This window comes from Pecten maximus, chromosome 6 (genome assembly GCF_902652985.1).
Source record: "Pecten maximus chromosome 6, xPecMax1.1, whole genome shotgun sequence".
In the NCBI taxonomy this organism is placed as follows: Eukaryota; Metazoa; Mollusca; class Bivalvia; order Pectinida; family Pectinidae; genus Pecten; species Pecten maximus.
In genome coordinates this window covers 4,767,996-4,779,617 of record NC_047020.1, presented here as the reverse complement: position 1 = coordinate 4,779,617, position 11,622 = coordinate 4,767,996, and the positions used below count along the sequence as shown (strand labels likewise).

Genomic DNA, 11,622 nt, shown 5'->3' with positions numbered 1-11,622 from the left:
AATTTTAATCTAGCCCCCAAAACGTCTGAAAATGTGCTTTACACACTAGGGAAGGTCCAAATACATGCAGACTGTAACTAATTCTCAGGTCCCTGTGATCCGGCGTTATAAACGAACGCCTCTGGCCTAAGGTTTAACAAAACCCGGCCCAGAAGATTCTTTAAAAAAATGACTCTTTGAACATGGACATCAGCTAAAGCAGTCTGATTAAAATCTATATCCTCACTATCACTCCATCCATGTAACAGAGTGAGAATGATGATCTAAATTTCAATTAGATTGCAGTTAAAGTAATTTATATGAAGACAAGAGGTCCAATGGGCCTGTATCGTCATCTGGCATTAATTCGAGAAGTGGGTTTAAGGTGAAACATCTTTGACTTTAATAACATTGAAAAATATATTCATTTGAATATCTCCCAGTATATCACTGGCCAGGTGTTATCACTTTGAGCTTTTTGAGTTTTCAAAAGAATTTGCTTAATTATTTAAACAAAGTTGACCCCTGTGTCCCTGAATATAAGTAAAGTTACACAACTCATCCCAGCATGCAATATATTCAACATAAAGTATCTGGGCCTGGATGTGTCGCCTGCGCAGCAAGTAATTGGGCGATAACGAAGAAATAAGATATATTTTTCACATCAAGAAATAATGTGAAAATATTCTCGAAATTCAGCAATACAGAGCAGGATCTTTCGGTAAATGAGCACCTCAAGAAGTTTGAGCTTGATCGGCCCAAGAGAACTGGAGTTATTGCATGGTAATGTTCAAATTTTCTATTGATAGTAACAGTGACTTTGACCTTTGGACCGGTACATGCACTTGTGGTAAAGAAAACTGCATGCAAATCGAGTTTGATTTTGATCAGCCCAAAGGAACTTGAGTTATCGCACAGACTCCTCTAAACAGTACAGGTCCAATATCAACTCCCTGGGTCAATTGGTTATTAAGAAGTTGTTAAAAAAAGGAAAAAGTTGAAGCGTGACGGACGACGCACTACTGCATAAGCTCAATTGCCATTTGGACAGGCCAGCTAAAAACCGATTGTTTTTTCCCTTATAATCCCGATCCTTGTGACCTTGAAAATAGGCCAAGGTAATTTATATACTCCACACAAGATATTTGCTGGCAAAATATCAAATAGCTGTCTTCTCAAACAGAGAAGTTTGCCTTCTAGAAGACTTGAATTTCTAACATATTTAACCCTTGTGACCTTCATAAGTCGAGCTCATTCGTTTTATGAAACACTTCATGGTGCTTTATTCCAAGAACGTCTAGACCAAATATTGGTAACCAGCGAGTTGATTTTCTGGCAAAGAATAGTTAAGCTCAACAGCACTTTGTGTCTTCAGCTAAAACTGGTACAGCACTTACTAATAATAACCAAGACAAAGTTCTAGACAGATATCATGATTCTGCTGCAGACAAACAAGAGACCCTGTATCCTCACCTGAATATTTCCCTCCTCATAATCCCGATCCTTGTGACCTTGAAAATAGGCCAAGGTTATTTATACACTCCAGACTAGATATTTGCTGGCAAAATATCAAACTTGTCTTCTCAAAGAATTTCGTCTTCAATTTTTAACATATTGAACCCTTAAAGCTTGTAACCTTCATAAGTTAAGCTCATTCGTTTTATGAAACACTACATGCTTTTAAAGGATTTACTTCAATTTCACCTATTGGGCCTCCCTCTGGCCCTAGGGGGTCAGTCATCATTAATGCAAAATCTGTTCCCATTCCATCAAGGATATTTCTGACTATATTAAAATAATTTTGGTTGAAATAAATTCAGGACTTTATGACTACTAGTGATTTAAGACTTCCCCCAAGGATGTTTCTTACCGAATCAGGGTTCCAATCCGTTCATAACTTTTTGACTAGCGATGATTTAAAGGAAGTACTTCCATCGGCCCCATGGGGGCAGTGTCACCATTTATGCAAAACCTATTCCCCTCCACCAAGGATGTTTCTGACCAATTGGGTTCAAATCCATTCATGATTTTATGACTAGTAGCGATTTTAAGGAATTACCTCTATTTCCCCTGTCGAGCCAAAAAGCAATCTACTTTGCCAACATTATTTCACATTTTGAGTATAGAATCACAAACTACAAATAAATTCACAATATTTATTTCCATGATCGATGTACAAAATACAATATTTCACTCAATCACTTTCACTCTATCATGTATTCTTTCTTATATTCTTCTTACACTGTACAATCTTCACACATAATGATTTCTTCAACAATTACACATTATTTTTACACAAAAAATAATTTATCAAAGTTTTATTTGAATACAGTGTTTTCAGCACTTTATGAATATACATGCCTCCTGGCAGTCACTAGCACTGAATCGGCACAGATGATGGAATGTTACTTTCTTCAAACTGCATAATAACCTTTCTACAACTCTGCACAGATTTTTTATCCCCTATTGCTTCATATATTTTGCTTGCTTCCGAAATGAGATGAACTCTGTCTGTTTTTGAAGCAATCATGGGTTCCGGGAGGTGTCTACCAGCCATTAGGAGGGCAGTGGCTTGCTGACGATCTGGCACATCACTGTCGGATCCCTCCTCTGAAACACCAAGCAAAAAATTTAAACTAAGATTCAAACGTTTTTAAAATGTTTCTTTACAATACTTCATGTACTGTAGATTTGAAAAGACCTAAAACTTCAATACAAATTACAGCAAAGTAACAGTAACATTCAGAAATCTCTTGGTACTTGTATAGACTCTACCTTTGTCAGATTTGCTGACACGGCGACGTCGGATTGACCTGTCCAGGAGTTGTTGGGTGCGTGCTGGACATGCTCCAGCCATCATACGACCTGTTGCTTCATGTAAAAACACCTGAAAAACAGTATTTTCACAATTTTGAGATACTGTATCAATTTTAAAATAAACAGGATACACGATCAAATTTGCTTACAACGACTCGTATTAGGGTACCATTATATGGGAGTTCCAAGGTTTTTTCTGTTGATGTCAGTTTTGCTGTCCTACATATACATTTGAATCTCACTCTAAATAATGATCCAAACAGATCTATATGAATTACTATTCAAAAAAAGCCATCACTACAAACATCTGAATCCAAATGTAACAATTACCTTTGGCATGACAGACTTGTAGTTTTTGGCAACCTTTCTGAAGCTGGCCAGATCCTGTTGGTAGGCAATGAGTTCTGTCTGTGAGGCTGTGCTGGACTTGTCTTCCATCTGGACACATTCCCAGGCCTCCTTCCTCGTCATCAATAGCCAGTCAGACACCAACAATTGTAGATGCTGCAATATCAATTCAAATCATCAATACAGAAAACGATTGCTATGTACAGTCAAGGATTCATGATAGTTGATCCAATCTAAGACTGAACCTCATCAATGAATCAATGAAAATTTTCTTCACACCGAGAATCTATATCGTGTTGCATTGTAGAAATCAGTTTATCAATATCATGCACGATGATCGCTTTCAAAGGTGTTGATGAAAATTGTTCCAAATAAATGTTTTTCAATGTTGTTATGATCACCAATTAAAATTCTTAATCATGAGTTTTTTTTTAAATGGACTAAATTAGTAGACTGGGAAGTTTAAAGTATACGTTCTGATAGAAACATCAATCATTAATCCACAGGTTGTATGAGAAATCTAAGACTACAAATTAATTACTTCTATCCATGTTAGCCAGTCAGTTACTTGTTTAATGCCTACATGATTCCAACTATTGTTTAAATGGAATGGTCTATATTCATCGACAATATATTTTTGATAATGAGAATACATTCTCTTTATGATGGTATATGTCAACACAAGCTATTGTCATAGAATGAAGAATGAACGTGAAAGCAATAAGATATTGTTGATGAGCATCAGCTGGTTGGTCATGCCACTGTAATTGCACTGCAGATGCACTGCAAACTCATATTTTAATGCAATGCAACTACAATGCACCACAGGGACAAACACATTAATCTTCTCTGTGACCTGAAAACAGTAAACATGATGAATATGAGCAACATGAATATATTGTTTGTGTTGACATGTCATGGGACCAAATTAAATCTTCTGTGACAGTCATATTATGTCAGGTGTAGTCATTAATAAATGACACTATATACTAGTAGTGTGATTAACATGAAAAAGGTTAACACTGACAATAATAGGTACATCTATATGAACTGGCAAGAACTTGAATCCTACAAAACAAACTTTGAAATGCTTTTACTTTCATATAATTTGTACACCATACTAATGAAAATAACTCACAGAAACAATTTTGTCGTTTTCTGTCATATATGTGAACTTCAGGCTATCACGCAACAACCTTCCAGCCCGGTCACATTGACGCACACAATGGTTTGCCCCATGAACATTCATTTGCAGATTTCTCCTTGCTCTAAAGGCTACTAATACTGCTTTTGGTAATGGATCACTGAAAGAAATACAAATATTCTGTAAATATCAATGAATATGTCTGGTATATTAAGTCCATCAACGAAATAATATATGGTCCATTATTGCCCACCTCCCCCTTTTTTTTCAATTCTGCACTTCAATGCATACTTCCCATATATCATTTAAGGACCTGTGTTAGGAAACTTACTCAGACTGTTGCAGTGGCCTTGGGAAAGCATCACACTGAGAGTAACACCTTTCTGCATTTTCTTCATCTCCAGACAACCAGTACATCGCCACACTGACAATGGATGACCACCATCTTGCCACTTCATCCACACCTGGCAATAACAATGTTACTTGTCACAAAATGCCACTCCCAATTTTTCTATGAATTTTTGTTTCATTCTGACAGCACTGAACACATCATTGTAATTTTATAGTTTAAATAATTAAGTGAATAAAGTCATTATTGCCATTAACACAAAATGAGAGGCACATGATATTAAGTTTGAACTTACCAGAAACAGAGAAGCCAGCTTTGGTTGTTTGAAGAGTTGCACAATCTGATAGCAGCTGAGTAAACAGAAGAACCTCGGCAGACTGTGATGGCCCACTTTGTTTCTGTGGTTCTGGTGTAAGGAGGGAGTAGAGGGATTTCTCCAGCAAGAATTCTCTGAAGGATTGTGTTACATGTTCCAGAGGATCAGCTACAAAATCACAGTAAGGTCACAATACCAATTAATTGATGACAAAAACTATAAGCCATAAACATTTCTGATTTTCTCACTGCGGTATATTAAACTAATAAAGGACAAAATACTCCTTTGCACCAAGACAAGAAATATGGAAAGTGTAACTGTTTAATGATTGTATACTAGCTTGGGTCTTGGGTACTAACCTGGCGTTTTATCTATACAGCATGTTTACGTTATTCGATCAACATCTCTCTGAGGTGACTAACCTTCATTTCCAGACACTGTGAAGATGCTATTCTTTCCACCAATTTGCCATGATCCTTGAACAAAAAAAACATGGCCTTCTGGGTGACACAACCACTGCAGTTTGGCTGGAATCTGGTCGCCATTGCCATTACATACTTTTCTGGCTTGCCTCAAAAAGTATCTCTGAAAAGCGGATTCAAGAAATTAATAACCCTTCAAATTTTGATTTCCTTTATTGCTATTACATTCAATCATACTATGCATCTTTACTTAGCTCAATCAAATGATAACAATTTTTTTTTTTTAAATAATTACATTATTTAAATGCATTTTGACGTGCAATATTATTACATACCCTCAAGAAAAGAAGATTCCATGGCAGGTTTGCCTGAAGACGGACTGCAGCAGTAGCATATATTTCTGCTTTCTGGGCAACAGTTATGTTCCTCCCTGCTGCCTCAGCCATGTTTACAGCACAAAGGGTAAGGTTCAGACCCCACATGTTGCTGCCTGGCACATGACCTATCAATGTAAACAGGGAAATACATGTAGTTCTTTGTTTCCTCCCAGTAAACAGATTAAATTTACTTTATAACTTCACATATATATTGCAATTACAAAAGTTAAGTAATATTACATGGTCATACATTTAGTTCCACCAATCACATCAACTACAGTTACACGTTAAGCATTTCAAAAAGAAAGTATTACACCATTATCATTAGATCAGAGTTATCTCCCTTGTACCTGTAAGGTGGATCTGGTTCAGCTTGTGGTACACCATAGCTGCATCTCTAGCAGAAGTCTTCACATCTTCGTCAGTGTTGCTGCTCAAGTTACTGATCTGGTTTGATATCCACTTTCCAAGATAAAGTCTGTTGAGTATCATTCTGATGACATTCCACAACAACCCAGAGGCAAGGTCCAGTCTTGTTGTAGTCAAGGGCCGCCCCAAGGAGGACAGCGACAGATAAAACTGGTTTACTGCTCGAGAATACTCTTTCTGCAAACACCGAGATGCTTTATTTCAATAATGTGAAAGGATACAAAACAAAATTTAACTTTCATCCAACTTTAAAGTATTATTAAAAGCATACAGTTTAAATAAGATATTGGCATTTTGCAACTAAAAATCTGTTTGACCTAGATAACAAATATAGTTTCCCATTTATTTTTTCTTTAACTCATTTTGCCTGAATTTGTTTTTTGATACTGCAAATAATTCAATATTGGCACCAGTTCAACATAAAAATTACTACTGTATCCTTACCCTTGCAAGATAATTCTCAGCCTGGTTATGATGCCTCCAGAAGGACACTGCTGCTTCACTGTTTTTCTTGGTCACTGGCTCCCCATAGATGAAGAGTCTAGCCAGAACTCCAGCAACAATGATACCATTCAACATCCACATCATCACAGTAGGGAACAGCCAGTCCATAAATCCAGTTGCAGTACCTACAAAAGTCAACTTTACAAGCTGCAAAGCATTCTAAATTTTATCTGACTTGCCAAATTAATGCTGTAGTTTTGATCATAAATTGTGGTAATTGATTTACTTTGAAGATGGATAATTCCATATTATCATGAATACCTACAAGAGCAAAAGGACTATCAAAATTTAAGAAATATTATAGTTTACCTTCTGATACCCCTTGAAGTGTCCTTCCTGGAAAGCTGCCAGCTCTCATATCCAAACCTTGTGATCCAGGACTCAGCAGAGCACCAAAGGGATTGAATGCCAACACAGCAAACATGAAGATGCACATTGCCATGCGTGTTTGGTCACGCATTGAGTTGATCGTTTTCATACCAAAGCTGTTGGCCGTGTCAGTTTCTGTTGTGAGAAATATCCGAGAAAATATTATTAAACATATCAAATATTTCATAGAAAATAATTTGTTCCAACTCTGATGCTGGTTATTTGTTTCTTAATAAATGTATACATTATATCTCAAATACTCTAGAATATCTTATATTGAATAAAACTCACCAGATTCATAACTTGGACTAGCAGGTGATGAGACTTCACTGTCACTTGTGTATTGGACACTGTGTGTGGGAGATCCTGTCTCAGATCCAGGGGGAGTAATCACACCTGTGATAGTAGATGCCAGTACCTCTTCTACATCTAAAATACAATACAAACAAAATGTACATGTTCAAAAAGATTTTCATTTGTCTTGAACTAATTGCCATATATATGTACAAATAATCAGCTTTGCTTTTGTTTTTCAAAATGTGGTCATAATATATATCTATTAATATACATGACTATAACAGAATGATTATCAAGTATTAGTGTCTATTGTATCATCCAAAATTGTTTATGTGAAGTTTAAGTGATATATACAAACCTGAAGGGAAACCATTTGATTTCTGGGATGCCATTTTCAGAGCCAAATTCTCCTGTTTTAATCTCTGGATGGTATTTTGAAGATATCTAATGTAATCAATAGCTTTCTTCAGAATTGCAGATTTGTTCAACTGTAAGAAAACAATATTATACAGAGGTATGAACATTTATGATAGCTATAAGTGTAAACATTGACAAAAATAGAAACATTAAATACCATGATAGTTTTGAGCCCAAAAGTAGCAATATTTCAGATATTGTCAAAATTATTATCACAAGCTTCTCTCAAGAAATAAGTTCTCCCCTTGAGAAGACTAGCTCTCTCTTTAATGTTAAAGAAAGCAAGATTTAAAACACAGTAGATGTGATAATAAAACATTACGTAAACCAAATTATATACCTTTGCTTCGGTCCCTGCGACTAGATCTTTCAGCTCAATAATTTTATCATTGATGCTCAGTCGGTATCTTTTTTCAATAGCATTATGAGATGTTCTTTTTTCACCCTTCTTGGGACCCTTTGTCACCGAGTTGATTCGGTTGATGGGCAGTTTGTCAAAGCCGTCATTCTCCTGAACCATCTGTATGGGAATGCTGGTGGTGGCGAGGATGGTACCGGTGTTGGTCATCACAGTCTGTAGGGGTGTCATGGTTGTAGGAGGGGATGAGGCTGCCACCGTTGGAGATGCCTGGGATATGGTTACATAGTTTGGGGGTGGTGATACAGTCTGTTGAGGAACACTAACAGGACTGACAGTGATTGGCTGGGACACACTAGTTGGACTGACAGTAGCATTGCTTGTTGTCTTCGGCTGTGCTTGAAGAAGCAACTACAGTAGAACGAAAATATGGATTTACACTAAAAGGCAAAAAATTATTACACTGAATCTCATGTCATTTCTTATAAAAGAACGTACATTTTTACAAAGATAAACTTGGCAACCAATAACAGGCAACAATATTTTTCAATTTGTATAAGAATACTTAAAACTATATACCTGTTGAAGCTGATGAAGGTTGAACTGGTTGATGCCAACATTAGTGTTCTGAGGGGTGGACACCGGTAACTGTGGAGTAGAAACAGGCGTTTGTGCTATTGTCTGGGTAACCCTTTGGACTTGAGGCTGGGCTATCACCTGTTGTTGTACCTGGACATGTTGTTGCTGTGCAGCAGTTGCTTGTGCAGCTTGTTGTAGAATTAGTTTCAGTTGCTGCTGCAACAACTGAGCCTGCTGTTGTTTTTGTTGCTTCTGCTGGATTTGCAGAATTATTTGTTGTTTTTTCTGAGCAACCAATTGGGCCTGACGAATTTTGAGGGCAGCCTGCTGCAACTGAACACTACTTGGATGAGATATGTTAACAATGGGAGGTTTGTTCACAGGCTGACCAGCCAGAACCCCCGTCTGTAATGCATTTAAAGTCACATTTGGCGTTTCATTTAATGGCTGGGATAAACTTGTATCAGCAGAAATTGTTTGAGATACAAGAGAAAGCTGTTCATCAAATGATAGTTCTTGCTTAACTGCGAAGCTGTTATCAAGTGTAGGTTCTTGTTTAATGCTTGTGTCCATCAAAATAGGATTTGTGGATGATTCCAGCAAGTCTGTATCATTTAAACTTCCAGATAAAGGAAACTGAGTATCAAAAGGGTCACTGTCTACAGATCCATCAGGAAAAATGTACTTTACCATATCTGTGAAGGAAAAAAAAACTCTCTTTAGAACATATTCAGTGTTTACAAATGTATACATGTCTTCAAATAGTGTTTTATCCAATTCTTGCATAAAAACAAGAAATCACAATACTTCAATACCACCACTTCCAGGATGGATGTACACTGGCCTGAGCATTTCAAAAAGGGGTCCTAGCTGTAAGGTCTTTATAAAAAAAAAAAAAAAAAAGTTCAGAAAATAACTGGAGTGCTTTAACTCCCTTTTCATTTTCAAGCTTCAAAAAGTCTATAGAGACAGTTCACGTACAAGCTCTGTTTTTTCTCTCTCTTTTAAATACAATGCTAAATAGATCTTTATCAAACAGTTTAGTAATTCTATATCTACTAGTAGCCTATCTTTCACCAAATGCCATAAATCACCAGTCAAATTAAACAGGTTATAAAATACAAGAATGAACTGCAAATTTTAGGGTTTCTTTTAAGGTGTGTTCACATTTTCGGGTCAAATGTCTTTCCGCACAACCTACTTCTGCTAGAACCATCAACTTCCTTGTATTTCTAACTTTTATCGATCACTTGCCCTGTCTATCTTCATTCATGATTGTATTTTTTTAATGTTGATGTTAATACCTTATAGGTAAACTGTAGAAATCAGAAGTAATAACAAAACCAAATTTCATGTGGCACCATCACCATTCATTAACCTACCAAATTATCATCAAAATGATGTTACAAAAATTCATACTATAAAATAAATTTGAATTTCTCAAATAAATTAAAATGGAAAATAATGAAAATATCAAATAAAATTTAAATAAATATCTTTCAGCATATAAACTTTTTACTAAAGTCAGTCCATTAAACAAATCCAGGAAAACTATGAAAAAATGTTTTGATGGCAAAATAAGAATGTATGGAAAAACTTTTGACTTAACTATGTGCAGTATCCATGAAGATTTCAATTGTGTAAATTCCCTAAATTCAACTTCACTCAACTGTTACAGTACTGGTACCCATGACCAACCTGTGCGTTCATAATCAGAACTTTTTGGAATTAATATCTTGCAAGTTTTCTCATCTAACGTTAGTACACAATCAATGTTGTTGGTCTACAATCTTTTTAAAATTCATAAGTACTGTAGGTGCGAGTGGTGGGCAAATTTGAGTCTTTTGGGTTTATATCTTGATCTTTCCAACAGATACTCAATGTCAAGCACCACATTACATTCAACTACGCAGCAAAGGGCAATTAACAAAACTGGGTATTTACTGAACTGGGACCTGGGTTCTGAACTACCTTTGATTGCTGGCTATTGGTCCAGCCCAGTTCTTATACAATTGTATTCAACTCGTGTCATATTATCTTACTGTTTCAAATATGTATAATTATAATGATGAAAAAAAATAGAAGAAAACACACAGCAGACTGACACGAAGTGGCAGGTCATCCTAAATTGTTTTATTCAGACCGAGACTAGGCCTAGTAACGACTAATTAAAACAATCAACCGTCTTTTCACCGGAGTACACACTTAATTCACATCTTTTAGGTTAAACATGTATTCATGACATCAGTAGGCACGAGACCGATGAGTGATGGCTAGATCATGTCGACCTCAAGGTCAATGTGCCAGCACAGATTCCCTCTACATTACACATAGCATCGATATACATCTGAATATTACATCATTTGGACATATATTTTGTTAATTGTGACTATATTATGCTGTATGCGCCTTCTTGTTCCGATTTTCACGCCACAAAAATTGAAACACCGGTTGCAACATGTAAACATATGATTTCAACGTAAAGTTCGTCTGCATAAAACCAAATAAACATCAGCTGTAGAGTAAGATCGAAACAAAACACCATCTTCAATTTTTACAGAAATGATCCTTACCTTCAAAATCATTCAATGAGACATTTTCCAAATCATTTTCCGATATAAAATCGGCCCCAGCATCGGGAAAAGTATCCGCTGGCAGTTGCCAGCTGAGATCGTCCGCCATCTTCACAACTCTGAAATAGTTTGCAGATAGCACCACGAGCCAACAGCCAATCAGATTTTTTATTCGGATGGGGTGATTTTTCGTCACTGGCCTGTTCTTAATTTATGCAGGTACCCCCGGAAGTTAAATAGCAGAGGTTGTTGCTAAATTAAGCTATTTTCGTTTTAACCGGAACCTGCGCAATGACACTAAATTTGAACAAATTAATGTCATCTACAGTCAGCAAAACATGACC

General features: G+C 36.4%; 1 protein-coding gene across 1 annotated transcript; it reads right to left on the bottom strand.

Moving 5' to 3' along the window:
* Positions 1–2,121: 2,121 nt before the first annotated feature.
* Positions 2,122–11,421, bottom strand: LOC117328794 (sterol regulatory element-binding protein 1-like). The gene is made up of 16 exons (XM_033886341.1): positions 11,279–11,421; positions 8,706–9,400; positions 8,109–8,537; positions 7,710–7,839; positions 7,346–7,483; positions 6,995–7,189; positions 6,626–6,810; positions 6,103–6,358; positions 5,711–5,877; positions 5,376–5,538; positions 4,933–5,121; positions 4,620–4,752; positions 4,283–4,448; positions 3,127–3,300; positions 2,755–2,866; positions 2,122–2,589 (listed from the first exon to the last, which is right to left on the bottom strand). The coding sequence occupies exons 1-16, from the start codon at positions 11,385–11,387 to the stop codon at positions 2,354–2,356; spliced, it is 3,477 nt and encodes a 1,158-aa protein (XP_033742232.1). The 5' UTR covers positions 11,388–11,421; the 3' UTR covers positions 2,122–2,353.
* Between the last annotated feature and the right edge of the window lie 201 nt (positions 11,422–11,622).

Bases quoted from the DNA above. Each gene is read 5' to 3' on its own strand.
- LOC117328794 (XM_033886341.1), bottom strand. From the start codon at position 11,387: ATGGCGGACGATCTCAGCTGGCAACTGCCAGCGGATACTTTTCCCGAT. The intron at 8,538-8,705 runs GTATATAGTTTT...GTTCTACTGTAG, and splicing joins ACCTTCATCAGCTTCAACAG to TTGCTTCTTCAAGCACAGCC. The intron at 4,753-4,932 runs GTAAGTTCAAAC...TGTTATTGCCAG, and splicing joins AGCTGGCTTCTCTGTTTCTG to GTGTGGATGAAGTGGCAAGA.